General features: G+C 30.0%; 2 protein-coding genes across 4 annotated transcripts; one reads left to right on the plus strand and one right to left on the minus strand.

The window, feature by feature from the left end:
* Nucleotides 1-126: 126 nt before the first annotated feature.
* On the plus strand, nt 127-9393 carry LOC115875940 (prostatic acid phosphatase). The gene is made up of 3 exons (XM_030891544.1): nt 127-493; nt 595-693; nt 7536-9393. The coding sequence occupies exons 1-3, from the start codon at nt 416-418 to the stop codon at nt 8589-8591; spliced, it is 1233 nt and encodes a 410-aa protein (XP_030747404.1). The 5' UTR covers nt 127-415; the 3' UTR covers nt 8592-9393.
* Nucleotides 9394-10332: 939 nt separating this feature from the next.
* On the minus strand, nt 10333-13640 carry LOC115875944 (DNA polymerase beta-like). Of its 3 annotated transcripts, none has more exons than XM_030891548.1 (7): nt 13280-13640; nt 13012-13211; nt 12772-12932; nt 12593-12715; nt 12369-12540; nt 10927-11116; nt 10333-10844 (listed from the first exon to the last, which is right to left on the minus strand). In XM_030891548.1, exons 1-7 carry the CDS (start codon nt 13446-13448, stop codon nt 10750-10752), a joined length of 1110 nt encoding a protein of 369 aa, XP_030747408.1. In that variant the 5' UTR covers nt 13449-13640; the 3' UTR covers nt 10333-10749. The 3 variants fall into 3 exon arrangements, with proteins under 3 accessions (XP_030747408.1, XP_030747409.1, XP_030747407.1); XM_030891549.1 differs by having other exon boundaries at nt 12450-12540; nt 13012-13229; XM_030891547.1 differs by having other exon boundaries at nt 13012-13229.
* Between the last annotated feature and the right edge of the window lie 2300 nt (nt 13641-15940).

Consider the following 15940-nt stretch of genomic DNA (forward strand, 5'->3'; position numbering starts at 1 on the left):
AGGAAATAAGGTTTGTTTGCCAACTTCATATCAGTTCGTTATGATACTTTTGAACTACTTGCATTCTCATCATAAACAAAGATCACAACAGTCGGGATACATCTTTCTTTGTCTAGTTTGAAATTTGAAAAAGGACATCGATACTGAAAAATTTCAAATTGAAATGAACTACTGTGAAATGAATCAGAATCAATGGTCAGAATGTACTTTAGAACTGCCCTTAACGTAAAATTCATCAATTTTTATTTACGTTTGTGATGTAGTGTGGTTTGGGAACCGGGGGTTGTTTTTAGTATATAGTAACATATGTTTCTAGAAATGTTACTCACTTTATAATTTGTATACACATTTATATTAATTTATGGCTGTATTTTCTAATCTTATCTCCAAGAATTTTTGTTAAATACTAGTAAAAATGAATTTCTGGTTACTCCTTTTAATTTCTGTCTTTGCTGTATGCAGTTCTGAACCAGCTTTAAAAGCAGTTGTAGTAGTAAGAAACAGTGTTATACAATAAGATTTATTATTAATTTTCTATTTAATTATTGTCTCAATTTGATAAATAACTTATAAACAGCACTTGTAATATTTTAGGTATTTCGACATGGAGATAGAACACCTGTTAGGCCTTATCCCACTGATCCCTACAAAAACAGATCTTACTGGCCAGAAGATTGGGGAATGTTGACTAATGTAAGTATGTATTTAAAATATATTTTTATCACAATGGGAGTTAGGTATTCCAAGGTTTTACAGTTTAAAAATAACAACATTAATGCATTATTCAGAGAAAAGGTACATATACCACCTATAGATCATTATGATTTGCTACAATGTATTATATAATAAGGCATTTCATTGTGTGTTATCTAAAATCAATACTAAAATTCATTTAGATATGCAAACATTTTTAAAAAATAAATAAAAATATATTCAACACATAAAATAATGTGTAATCCTTGGTATAATCATAATGTTTTTTTTTATATCTTGTTTTATGATAAAGTGGGCTTGACTATATGGAATGAGGATCATTAGCATATTTGGAAAAAGCATTTTTTTTTACAAATAATTTGGTACCACACACTTGGTAGGTATTTCTAGTCAATTTGTCGTTATGAATCGCCTGTTGGCAATCATGGTTGCAGTTCCAAATAGCAAGCAAATAGCCATATTCTAAAATGCCAAAAGTTGACATTAGATATGTAATTCTATTCAGTGTCATTTTCTATAAATAAAAGTAACAAAATACTGGGGGTAAAATTTAAAAATCAAAAGTTGTAGTCATTTCCGGTGAAACAAGAAGAGATCGAAAACAATTGAATACGTCAATCAATCATAATTTATGTCATATACTAACACACCAAATCTCGATTTTTATCTGAAAAAATAAATAAGTTATAGGGGTGAACCACTTTTGAGACCCAGTACAGCATAGAATTATATACCTACTATGATCTAAGAAAAAACATACTAACAACCTTACAAAGTAATCTTTAAAAATAATTAAATATAATTTTTTGGTTTCTTGAATTTTGGTTGTATTTCAAAATTTTCAAAGTAACATAACTCAGTTATTTTGAACCTATTTGAAAAACGGTAAAGAGAAAATATGTTTCTTTTATTGAGATCTATCAGCTCTGAAAATATTTGCACTTATTTAAGGTGAGTCTGTATAATAAACTAGTCAAATTCTAAGTATATTAAAAGTTACAGAAATGTAAAATTAGTTCAAAAAATAAAATGGTTGGTAATTTTCCAAAACAGATAAAAAATAAATGATATACAGTCTGTTTAACAAGAGGATCTTTGACAGCAATAATCGTGTCTGTCTGTCATTTTAATTTGCATGCAAATTGTGTTTGCCATCATTTTTTGGATGTCGTCTATCGAAATATTTCCTGACTTGTACAGACTTTATTTATAGTTACTTAAACGAGTTGTTTAAAATACAAAAGAACGCCATGGCCACTTATAAAAAAATACTTTTTTTCTTTGAAACTCAGTATTTAATTATTACAAGCCTCACAATGGCCATGCTATACAAAATTAATTTTTAAAGTAGGTACAAGTAGGTATTTAACTAATGAAAAATTAATAATATTGTTGAAGTTGTTGAAATTGTTGTATTCATTGTAGAAACAACTATTTTTAGAAACACTTAATAACAACTTAAATGTGAAAACAACAAGTTGGAATTTCTTATTAATTCAAAACATCCTGCGCATTTTTAAATATATTAATAATGTACAGGGTGTCCCATTTTCGTGTTTTGCAGGGATTCTCGTTTGTGAGTAGAGCTACCAAAATGCAGTTTTCACAGTGCTACTTTCTTACAGATTTACACAGATTTGTCCTAGTTTTTTCGTTCCTGAAATACAGGGTAAAAAAAGTAAAAGTGGGTAAAATTGAAAATGTTTTTTGCATTTTGCGACCCCATTCGTATCTCAGTTATATTACAACTAGTCCACAGAATATACTAACGAAAAAGAAGCCCAAGTTCCTTGTAATAAATCGGTTCCATTTTCGTAACGCCATCTCTCGACATAGCTGACATTATAGGTTAGCCAAAGGGGTGTGGGGCCGGGGGGAATTGTAAAATACACTTTTTTATTTTAATTATTTTTATTCCCTATTTGCAATTTTATTTTTAAAACATATAATATGAAACAATCACATAATATGTCTTAAAAATAAAATTACAAACGGAAACAAAAGGAATTAAATAATCTGAAAATCTACAAAGTTTATTGATAAAAAAGTTAGGCTATGCAAATTGATAAGTATATTAAGTATAACCTCTTTGGTATAACATTGTTAAACAAACATTAACAAATCAACATATCAGATCATAGAACTAAAAAAAGTACTATTACATAAAAACAGGTGATACAATACTTCAAAATTAATTTTAACATAATATCAAAACCGAATAATCAAACTGCAAACACAACCACACTTATCACAATAGAAATTAACACACACTTCCGCGGCAAATGTCCAAGAAAGACTGATCATTCTGATTGGTCCTGGTCCGGTCGTAGCTCACGTCGTATTGTCGGTAAGCAAAATCCCTGTCCAAAAATTTTGACGATCAGCGCCATCATCCGTCATAATTGGGAAACTTTTGCTGGAACCATTTTTAATATTTCACTTACATGGCCCTGAACTGGTCAAAAAGGTGAAAACTGAGTACCATAGAGTTTTTCACGTGGATTTCAGTGGCGTAATTAGATTTTTGCTGCTAGTTATTCTTGAAACATGCCCCAAACTTATGTTTTTTTTAAATGGGATACCCTGTATATTATATTTTTATTTTATTTGCCTTGTTATGAGCTTTCTAAAAATATAACATACTCTATACTTATTTTCATAAACAAAGTAAATATGCATTATTTAAATTTTAACATAGGCGACCGGTTTAAAATAGGTAATCAAAACTAGGGCTGTAACGAGCCCTGTTTTTTAACTTGGCCGAGCACTGAGTACTCGGCTAAAGGTAATGGCCGAGTAGTGGAATTGTCGGGTTTTTAATAGTCTTAACAGGTTATGCGACCTTTATCAATATATACTAATTATACTATACACCATAACATAATAATATTATATTTTACATTTCTACATAATATTATATTTCACATACACATAATATAAATATAAATATATAATTTAACATTAAAGAAAGCTAGTTAAAATTCCCGGAATTCCCCGGCCTTAAACCAATGATCTTTTTTTGTTTTGCCTATGATTGGCGAGCGGCTGGGATTCCCCGACTACAAACCAATGACCTGGTTTGTTTTACTTATGGAGATATTGTTTTATTCTGTGGTTCCCCATGCAAACTGATATTTCTAATGTGCTGGATTCTGAATTGATTCTTTTAAGGTGCGGTGGCGACGTTGATTTTGTTTTAAGCAAATCTTATATGTGTAACTAATTTAAAAGTGAAAAATAATTCAAACAATTAATAATACCCTTTAAAGTTATAATAAAATGAGTGACAGTGCTGACCTCTTTTAGATTATAAGTATTAAATTATTATTTCACTGTGTTTGTGTTATTACTTATACTTATTATTATTACTTTGCTAAAATACATTAATTAAAGTTATGAATGAATAACTTTTTGTTTATTTTATTATTTGCCACTGTGAGTCTCATTTCTATCTGTTTTGGACATGCATAAATGGATTGTTTCTATTACTATACTTTACTCGGCCGAGTCGGCCTGCTCGACCGAGTACATGTTACTCGGTTAAAATTCTGGCCGAGCACCGAACTACTCGGTACTCGGTGCAGCCCTAATCAAAACCATTCAAAACAATCGAATAATTTATTCGACGTCATATTTTTGTTATTGGCTATTCCACGTTAGTTTCTGTGTGTAGAATTATTGCAAAATAAAAACACTAAATCACCACAATACACCAAAACACTTTTACTTTTACACTGGACGCGCGTTTTGCTAACCATGGTAGCATCATCAGCAGATGATTATAAACTGAAACATGGTTAGCGAAACGCGCGTCCAGTATAAAAGTAAAAGTGTTTTGGTGTATTGTGGTGATTTTGTGTTTTTATTTTGCTGTGTAACACCAAAGGTTCCAACCCTCAACTGTAATGTAGAATTATTGCACAAGTGCATTGAAATATCAGTAACTCTAATTGACAGCATGATATTTAAAAGCTGCACAAGTTTATTTTCAGTGCAGTTTGTTAAGATACCACGATAGAAAGCAAAATTGTCTGGTTAAATTAAACTAAATAAAATTGATATTGATAATACCCTTATAAACTAGGTTTATTAATGTTAAAAACAATGCATTTTTTTACTTTGTTAATGAAAATCAGTATAGAATATAATATTATATTTTTAGAAAGCGCAAGACAAGGCAAATAAAATAAAAAATATACAGGGTGTCCCATTAAAAAAACAACATAAGATTGAGTCATTTCAGAAATGACAGCTTCCAGCAAAAAACTAGTTACGCCACTGGTTTCTACGTGAAAAAAAACTCTTTGGGACTCAATTATCACCTTCGAGGTACGAAAGGGGTTGAAAAATGCAACAATTTCAATTTCGCCCTGTATTTCAGGATCTAAGAGGACTAGGACAAATCTGTGTGTAGCATCTTTAATTTTATAAAAAAGTTTTACAATAATGTAAAATCCGCATCTTTGTATCTCTGCTCATAAACAAGAAACTCTGTAAAACACATGAAAATGGGACACCCTGTACAATAAAAATTACCTTTCGTTTCCATGAAATAATAGAAACGTTCATTGCAATCTGTATTTTATAAAAACAGGCGTGAATGCAAGGTTTTGTGGTGTAAGCAATAAGTTCATGTTCTAATTATTTATCATATTTAAATGGTTTAATCAATGTTAAATATTTCTAAAAACAGTTTCTTTATAAAAAAAACCCACAAAAGTGCAACTATTTCATATCATTATTATTAACCGATAGTCAGGGTTGGGTAACGACGCATAGAAAATCAATTTTCTACGTGTATGTAGTAAAGTGCGTAGAAAATGTAGAATATTAAGTAGAAAATGTATAAAATCTCAGAACAGGTAAAAAATGGTATAAAACAGGCATACAATCTGAGAACAATAATTTTGTATATTTAAAGCCGTTTTTTTTTCACTTTAGATGCTTATTCTTCCTTTCTATTTTCTATAAATTTTATAAGTGTTAAAAGTGTAATATGTGTGCGCACGCTATCTCTCTATTCTGTGGTACTAACTCCCTGAAGATAAGAAATAGTAATCGATGTGAAGACTATTAGAATTTTTTTTTGTTTAATCTGAAGACCGTACAGAAAAGTCTTATTTTTTTTTCTTTTGAAGTTTTCGTTGTTCCTTTTTTTAATTTTACCATAGAAAGCCTGTGGTTTCATAAAATATGTTGGTATAATAATAATTATTGTAGTTTGTAGTTTTTATTTTCATTATGTTAAATATAAAATTTTCTACCTACCCAACCCCGTCGATAGTGCTTCACTTGCTTAATGCTGCGATTTAATCTTGTTTGGCATCTTTTCGTGTGTTTCTTTTAAGTGTATCGATAGTTATAATTATAATTATACAGAGCTTAATAGCAAAACCGATAAACATATTTTTTATGGTAGTGGCTCAGAATTAAAGTATTTCTATATTTTACTTTGATTGGCAGAGGAAATACAGTTTTTATCTATACTATGTCCAACTTTCTTAAAATATTCACGTTCGGTTTTGTATAATTTTTAACGTTTTATTTTAAGTAAGTAATTAAGGATCTGTTTTACACCCCTATAAGTAATTTTTTAGATAAAAAACACAATATTTAGTCTTTACATGCATATGACATAAATCAGGATTGATTGATGTATTCAATTAGTTTGTCACTTCTCGTTTCACCGGAAATTACCAACGTTATTAAAAGATTAATAACCTTGGGAAATGACTACAACTATTGATTTTTAAATGGTACCCTCGATATATTTTTACTTTATTTCATAGAAAATTACCATTCTGAAGATAACGACAAATCATAAGTCAACTTTTGACATCTTTGCTTAAATAATAAATAATGTATTGTAAATTTCAATCGAGAGTGCCATGGCTGTGATAAAACTACAAACTACTAATTTTTAATCAGGAGCCTTGGAAAAATAGATTTTTGATTTTGTGATTTGATCATCTAGTATTTTTCATGGAGCTTCATGGACCTGCATCCAGGTTCCAGTTCCGCCGGATCTATATCATTCTAACCTTTAATTTTAATTTATCCAAATGTTGTTTTGCATGAAGCAATCCGCGTTTAAATGTTTTGTAGTCTGTTAGTGAAGTCTGATGATCACATGATATAAGCTGTTCTATTTATTTAGTAGAGGTACCCTAAGGTTTAAATTTATGACTACGAGGAAACTCATTATGAACTTTAGCGTAGTATAATTAATAAAATATAGTCGAGACTGCCGCATAGGGATTGCTTTATGCTAGAAGCAAAATGAAACGCCATTTTTAAGAAATAAAATGGCGGTTTTTTTATAAAAAAAAACTAAAACTAAATGTGAATGTAGTTCTCGCCTGCTGATTGATTTGACGAACCCTGTCCAATCATAACATATTTTATATTTTTTTGAATTTACCAATAGAGCAATATAATAACAATACTACAAACACAAATTTTAAATAATACAAAATAATTTAGAATATGATTAAGATTCCACGAAAGTAAACTTAAAAAACAGTAAATACAACTCAGCAGCAATTACAATTCCTTCTTTATTCCAATACTCTCCAATACTGATTTATTTCGCTGCATCGTTATGTTTGCGTTATCTGCCGACGACGTGGCCGGTTGGTTGTCGGTAATGCAGTTCCGCGGATAGGGGTCGTTATTAAGTAGGATATGCATCCATCAGTACTTGCACCGGAGAAAGATCCGTGGATGCATATCCATCCGGACCTACCCATCTCTACTTTGTAGCGAATTAAATAGTTTTACCGTCTTTCTTCGGGTTTCAAATTTAATTATTATTTTTCCAGACTGGAAAACGCCAACATTATGAATTAGGTCAGTACTTTCGCCAGCGTTACGCAGATTTTTTGCCAGAAGAATATTCAGAAAGAGATATTTTCGTACGTTCTACGGATGTGGATCGTACGCTTATGTCTGCCGAGGCTGATTTGGCGGGACTATATCCTCCAATAAAGACTGACATTTGGGATAATAATCTACTTTGGCAGCCCATCCCAATTCACACCACTCCGGAGAATATGGACGCAGTTCTTGCTGAGAAAAAACCTTGCAAAAAGCACGGCTATTTACTTAAACAATTATTAAAAAATGACTACTTTAGAAATATAAGTCATACGTATCATGATTTATATGCCTATCTGACAAGAAATTCAGGAGATACTATAAGTGACTTAACGCATTTAGAATATTTATATAACACTTTTTATATTGAGACGCTTTACAACTACACATTACCTGAATGGGCTCAGAAAGTATATCCCACAAAAATGAAATATTTGGCAAGCTTAAGTTTCGCTATAAATACTTATACTTCTGATCTTGCTAGACTAAAAACGGGTCCTTTCTTTAATGAACTAATCAATTACTTTAAAAATCGTTCAGCTACCGAGGATAATGCGATATATTATGCACCAAAGTTCTTAATGTTTTCTAGTCACGATACAATCGTTGCCAATCTTTTAAATTCAATGGGTGCTTTCGAATATCACAATCCACCTTATACAGCTACAGTACTGTTTGAATTATACAAGTCTTCAGGAAGATCATACGTAAAAGTATTTTATAAAAACACAACAGACGCCAGACTTGTTTCAGTACACAATTGCGAGTCTGAATGTGACCTAGAGAAATTTATTGAAATTTTGAAACCAATTACATTGACTCTTGAAGAATGGGAATCTGAATGCAATAGTTTGTTATTTGATACTTGGCATTTATATTTACTTTTAATTTCTTTGTTATTTTTCGTGTCTTCTTGTGGATTCTACATTTTTGTTCTAGTTAGGAATTGTAAATCAGAAAATAATATGTATACCCAGTTACCTGATGAAGAGTGCGCCTAAAACCATTATTTTAGTTAGGTAGGTAAATTAATTTTATGTCGCAAAATATTGTTCAGTATTAAAACAGCTTAAAAAAAGTTTAAGATTGACTGAAATTAGGCATTGAAATAATTATTAATTTGTCAGAGATTTTGGAGTATCCTTTATTCAAGAGAAGTACTTAAATTAAAAGTTTTATTGTTAACTTGGTTTTTAGTTTGTGACCGTCAGATTTTAAATGAATATGTAAAAAAATATGAGATTTCTCAGATCTTTTTTATTATTATGTTAAAATAATAAACTTCAAAATACCTTCAAACTCGTATGATACGAAAATCAAATCAGAATATACGTTAAATAGTATACTTGAGTTGAGGAGCAGACTTTCTAGATGCATTTGATCCATTTTTTCGAATTTTGGCAAACAAAGAAAAACTGCTACGATTTTTGCAAGAAACTTACCTAAAAACTAGTATACTTGAAAAATGGATAAAAAATCATAAAAATAGTACACCTACATGTGAAAAATCTAGTTTTGATATCTGAAAAAATTGAAAAAAACTGTTGACTTGAAATTGACCTGAAAAAATTGACGTGAAAATTCTATTTTTCTGTTACGGTCTGTATCCCTAACTACATGGTCGTAGTTCCATTCATTATTTTAAGTAGTATGATTAAAGAAATAGAGAAGTTGTAGTACAGAAAAAAAATCTTCATCTGTGGCAATGACAAACAGCAGTATAAAAAATGTCTATACCTATGTGGCGGATTCATCTTTCCAAAAAAATCCTTTATGGGTATTTCGCCACTGCACTGCAAGAAAATCTACAAAATAAAATAATTATTTTTTGTAAACACTTCTGCGTTAAACCTAAACGGACGCTGCTTGTCAGAAGTTATGTTTATAGTAATACAAATTTGCCTAACAAAGAAAAAAAATGCTTAACGTTTCGGAAAGTTATCTCTTTCCGTCGTCGGAAGCAAAAAAATACAAAGAATAAAGAAAAAAAAACTATTTAAAATATTTAAATTCAACTATTCGAGAACACTTTACTTTTTTAACAGATACGTCTACAAGAAACCGTTGAACAATTTTTAACAGAACGTTAACGGTTTCTTGTAGACCTATCTGTTTTAAAAAAGTAAATTATTCTCGAATAGTTGAATTTAAATATTTTAAATAGTTTTTGTCTTTATTCTTTGTATTTTTTTGCTTCCGACGACGGAAAGAGATAACTTTCCGAAACGTTAAGCATTTTTTTTCTTTGTTAGGCAAATTTGTATTACTATAAACATAACTTCTGACAAGCAGCGTCCGTTTAGGTTTAACGCAGAAGTGTTTACAAAAAATAATTATTTTATTTTGTAGATTTTCTTGCAGTGCAGTGGCGAAATACCCATAAAGGATTTTTTTGGAAACAGCAGTATGTCCACAGCACAAGGACATACTGTTTGTCTACCGCCAATGGACATACAGCACATAGGAAATCTAAGGTATTTTCGCCATTTAATTAGAATGGGATAAAATGCATTAGAACGTCATCTCTGACATAATATTGTAACTGTGTGTATGTAGTTTGCAATGCCACCTTTGGTTGAAAATCTTAAAAAAATGGATAAATGCATAAAGTCTGCTCCTCACTTATTAACTGCTGTGTTTTCTGATATTACATAATATGAAATTTAGAAAATTATTTTTCAAACAACTGAAAAATATATAATATTTGAATTAATGGGGTATTCGTTTTATAAACAAGTCTTATAGTGTAAAATATATATTTTGCCATTTGGAAATTATTTGCTCAAGATACTAATTGTATTTATTTAGTGGATTACAATACGACATTAATTATTTCACAAATATGAACTTTAATTTTTATAATGCACATTCTCTTCTCATATTATGTAAAATAATAAGATCTAAATTAATTTTAAGAATATACATAGTATTATAATTATGTGAAGGATTAATATTTGATAAAATTTAAAATTGATGGACTTAATATATGAATTAAAGTATGAAAGCTTTTTATTGACTCCTTAAATATTGATCCAAGCATTTATGAAAATATAAAGAATAATACGTTTAATAAATACAAATAATAAAAGTCATATAAGTAAAATATTTTTAAAATAATTCTAGCTATATTTTGTACAATTTAAAAAAGTTAAAAATAATCTAATTTTCCCTCTCCTCTGGTTTTTTATAAGGATATTCAATTATATCGAAAATATCTCTTTCTGAAGTTATTTCAACAGGTTCACCTGGTATCCCTGTAATGTTATAATTAGATATAAATATTATATTATGTACCTCCCAACGTTATTTATATATGAATAAATATGACATATTTACCAGTACAACCAAGGGGTCTTAAAGTGTATTCGTTCAGAGTAAATTGTTTTTCTAAAGCATGAGCTCTCATTTTTTGATTGAATACGTCCGAACCGGTAAAATATAGTACACTGCAAAAATATTGATCATACGGTTGAAACCTTATATCCAATCTCCGGGTTGGTAAATCGGGATTTAATCGGCAAGCTCCCTACAATAAATATATTAGATGTTAACTATTAGTTATACTGTATGATCGAAAAAAACGGCGTCCAGTTGGCTGGGAAATGACGATCCCAATAATGGGATCATGACATTTCGACGATTTTTGACATGACGATGACATTTCCCATATAAATTTACATATAAAAAAGGCTGTACTTAAACTGCCGTTAATAGGTATGACGTCGTTGATGTGACGCACTTGACGGCTTTATGAAATATAGGAATTGTATAAGGACTAACCAATGCTATCCACCCCACCAAATAACCAACGCAACTAACCTCGACACTGATAAAAAAATATAAAAAACAAATATAAATTAGTAAAAACCAATCAACCCCACCAAATAACCACTGCCAGCCACGGAGCCACAGGTGCTCTTGCAAAATGCTTATAGCTAGGCATTACTTTCCGCCGACATAAACGACGTCACATTATCTATTAACCGCATTTTAGTAGGCTACCGTTTAACAGCTGTTTAAGTACATCGTATAAAAAATGACACTGATCTTCATTTCATAGCCATCGCTAACGCCGTTTTTTTTCGATCATACGGTATAACTAAGTTGTATTAAATTTTAATATGGAAGTTACTAAAAATCTATATTATAATTGAAGGGTCTAGGGGAAAGACATGATTAAGATGATGATTATTTAAAGAAAATTTATCTATGTTATCAGGTTTTTTCGTGTATTCTATATTTTTACTAGGCATATATCATAGGATTTAACAACTTATTGCCCTGCAGAGTTTAGTTTGGGAGGGACCAGTTATCCCTACTATAATACCACAGTATAAACTTATTGTCAAAAGTATTGTTTTTGTGGTTCCAATTTTCGGAGTCGTGCACTAGTTAGGTTACTAGTTTGCGCACATAGCACGCCCACAATCATTAAGCTGTTTAAAAGCGAGTTTATTTTTGTGCACAGGAAATTTACTCGTTTGCTCATCGTCATAAAAAACAATTTTCGTACCACGAATTAGGGACAAGATTTTTATCTGTATACATATAGTTTACCTAATCTGTGATAATACTGTAAAATCTTAAAATAAAAAAAATTGGCGCTTATCAAGTTTTTCCCCTGGACCCTTGAATTATTATGCCTTAAATTTGAGAAAATCCTTAATTACAAGATTAATTTTTAGAATTAAAAAATATAAATGTACATAATATTATATTATGCTTATAATATATTTATAAACTCCCATATTATAACTTTATAAATCATAATAAGCCACCATAAATTTTGTGTCTCCAAGAGATATTGTTTCTGTGACCAGACCACATTTTTTAAGTTTTTCAATAATGCTTTTTAATACCATAATTTTATGTTTTTTGTTGAATTTATCACTGGTATAATCTGGATGAGTAATTAATGTATCTATATCCCCACTCTCTGGTTTGCCTCTCCTGAAGTAATTCGTCAGACATTTACAGAGCCAATAGTTAAGATACACTTCACCTGTAACTACCGCATATAATTATCTCATACTTGGGATCCACCTCAGTGATTTCCCTTTTTAAAATATTTTCAATTTCATGTATTTCTGCCCTTGGTATTCTTTTTTCAAAATCATCAAAATATCTAGAATTAAACAATAGGTAACTATGCAGAACTCGCTAAGTTATAGTAACTCTGACCGCAATCCAATGATCTGGTGGTGAGTTAGTTTATCTTGATTTTTTCTTAGATCATCAAGTGTCATAATCCCGTCACTAAATAATTTTTGAGCTTTTACAGGCCCTATGCCAGAGACCCTAGTTAATAAATTTATAATTTGACTGCTCTTGTCCTGGTGTATCTAAAACATTTTTAATTTATAAGTTTATTATGGCATTATTTAACTTCATAGGTGCTTATTAATCTATATTTAACTTTACATTTTCAAGTTTTTTTAGCTTTCCAGTTTGAAGAAATTCATCAATTTTCTTGGATATTTTTTCACCAATACCTGGTAATGACTTAGCTTCATGACCAGATTTGATTCGAGTGGGATAAGTTGCCAATGTGGCAACTGCTTTTCGGTACGCTTGGTATTTATGGATATTTCTATTAATATTTTTTTCATATTCTGCTAATTCTAAAATTGTAACGTTAACTTTTTTAAAGGTCCATGCTATATTATAATTTAATATTCAACAAATTTACCTCCAAGAAATTCACAGAAATCATTATTAGGATTATTACTATTTGCTTTTCTTTTACCCATACTTGAGGTGTATTTGTTTTTAATTATTATCAAAGAGCATATCTCACTAATTAATAAATTTTCCTTTTTTAAAAAATTTACAAAGACGATTTTCGTGAGGGCTACCATGACAAAATGTCAACAGGTTTGTTCTCACAGCTGTAAGAAACATATTTCCAACAGATAATCATGCGCAATAGGGTAAGACGCGTTCGCACAGAAATTTTTGATTGGTTTCCAACCAACAGTAAGCTGTTCACACAGAAAATTCTGATTGTTGGCTGACAGTCAGACCAGTTCGCGGATCTTTTGCAAGTAAAGTGTCCGTAAAATTAATCACCAAAGAATGACGCTGATCATATATATAAAATTTATATATGATCTAGGGCGGGAACAATAAGGCGATAATTTTTTTTCGATTATGCTTTGTTTAAATTAAGTCCGCTTTTTATTTTAATTCATTAATAATTCAACACATAATCCTGGTTCTTAATTAGTCATTTAACTGAATTTAATTTTTTTCTCTAATATACGGGGTGATTAGCGGATTATTCAAAGGGATTATTTGTCTGTAAAACAAGGGTGAAACTAAAATATTATACGATGTATCGGTTGTATATATCAATACCCTAATTTGAAAATGAAAATATCGTTTCAAAAATGTTCAATTTTTATACCTTATTTCGATTAAGATCTGTATTGCAAGACAAAATCGAATTTTGATTATTCCGCTATCTGTAGACAATTTTTTTTACAATCGGAATATAACTCACTTCATACTCACTTGAAAATGCATGCTTTTTGTTTCTCCTGTGAAAACTGAAAACTTTTTGGTTTCAATTATGGAGGCTCTCCGGTTTTCAAACATGGTTTTCAAAGATGTCATCGATCGCATATCGATCGACGATCGACATGACATTTCTAAAGATATAAGTTCACATATAAAGGAGTTTTTATTTTTCAAACATAATTATTTACATTTATTAGCATCTAAAAATTCTGCATTTTTACTACTGTACTACTGTTTACTATAATAATATTGACTTATTTGCATAGATAAATGCAACAAGTTTAGATTGGAAAGCCCGTAAAAATTTTAGGTCGCGAAATTATTTTGGGTCGCGACCGTTATACGCGATCTGGCGCTGCTATAGCGGTCGCTAAGAACAACGGCAAACAAAAACAGAAATAATTTTCTCTTGTCAAAGTCAGAATCTTCAAAAATCATAATCATCTTTCAAAATCTAAACCGCTCTCATTAAAGCAATTCCGAAAAGTGTTTATAGCGTCCATTTTCAAAGTAATTATTGCTATCTTGTGAGTTTAATTCAAGTTTCATTTACTCCAACCGGTGATAATTGTGAAAAAGTGGCATTAAAAACTTAAAAAGCTGTGCTGTGAATTGCGAACTGCAAAAACCATCGTGGATCGTGGCATAACGTCGGTTTTCAATGTTTCATAGGTATTTCATACATGCGTCCTTATATAAAATAAAGTTTCTTGTATGCAACACACAGTCTTTTATTTATAAAATTAAACGAAAATAATAATAAATTTGAATAAACAATATTTGGCGATATAATTCCGGAAAAAGCCGAACCGCTCCGAAATTTTCAAAAGTTTTGGGTCGCGACCGTTGCTAGATTAGCGCCAAATAGTGTTTACATTGTCCTTATGGGCACTTTCCAATCTAAACTTGCTTATTTGGCAGTATTTGCAGAGTATTTGGTGCTTATTTGTTATCTTTTATACGAGGTGTCCGTTCATTAAGATAGCATAATCTGATGGATCGCATTTAAAAAATCCGAACAATCAATTTACTTTTGATTTTGGCTAATGATCAGCAACCATTTAAAATTTGCGCATCTACTAAATTAACTATTTAATAGAAATAATAATAACAACATGCATTTTATTTTCTAACTAATTATACGATACGATAACTATATAATTACGTTATTGTATTATATCTTATACCATAATTATAAAAATATCCATTAATTAAAGAACTAAAAAGAAAAATTATCCAATTAACACATTTAATAAAAAATATAAAATATAATATAATATGGTTACTTTATCAGCAGGATAACTCTATTAATATTATACCAACATAGGGTTTTTTTTTTCAAATATAAAGAATTTTATCTATCTTTACATTTTTATTATAAAGTATTATTTTTTTTATTTAAGTCCGGTTGACACGGTCCGTATATATGAGCGAGTTTTCTTTAGTTTTTAATTAAAAAACATAATTTCTTCATAATATGGCAATAAATGGTACCTACCACTCTGTAAAACACACAAAAATGGGACAACCTGTACAAAGTACCACCACAAGTACCACAAAATGTAATTTTTTTAAGTTGTTGATGTTTTTATATGTGTGTTTCTATGTCCTTGATGTGTTTATTTTTTATTGTTTAGGTATAGGTAGTAGATGAAATTTACAAGAAAGAAAACCCAGAAAAGATCCAGTGGTTCTCAATATATATTGAAGCAAAAAATAATTTTTTTTAGAAATTTTCAAAGCAAAATAATTTTATTATTACGGTTATTTTGGACATATTTGAAAAACGGTAAAAGAAAAATATGTTTCTTTTATCGAGATCTACCCAGTC

This window comes from Sitophilus oryzae, unplaced genomic scaffold, assembly GCF_002938485.1.
Source record: "Sitophilus oryzae breed Bouriz unplaced genomic scaffold, Soryzae_2.0 scaffold_1396_pilon_pilon, whole genome shotgun sequence".
Taxonomy (NCBI): domain Eukaryota; kingdom Metazoa; phylum Arthropoda; class Insecta; order Coleoptera; family Curculionidae; genus Sitophilus; species Sitophilus oryzae.

Bases quoted from the DNA above. Each gene is read 5' to 3' on its own strand.
- LOC115875940 (XM_030891544.1), top strand. From the start codon at position 416: ATGAATTTCTGGTTACTCCTTTTAATTTCTGTCTTTGCTGTATGCAGT. The intron at 494-594 runs GTAAGAAACAGT...GTAATATTTTAG, and splicing joins CTTTAAAAGCAGTTGTAGTA to GTATTTCGACATGGAGATAG. The intron at 694-7,535 runs GTAAGTATGTAT...TTATTTTTCCAG, and splicing joins ATTGGGGAATGTTGACTAAT to ACTGGAAAACGCCAACATTA.
- LOC115875944 (XM_030891547.1), bottom strand. From the start codon at position 13,448: ATGGTAGCCCTCACGAAAATCGTCTTTGTAAATTTTTTAAAAAAGGAA. The intron at 12,716-12,771 runs GTCAGAGTTACT...GTTTAATTCTAG, and splicing joins CACCAGATCATTGGATTGCG to ATATTTTGATGATTTTGAAA. The intron at 11,117-12,368 runs GTGGCTTATTAT...TATTTATTGTAG, and splicing joins TTGGAGACACAAAATTTATG to GGAGCTTGCCGATTAAATCC.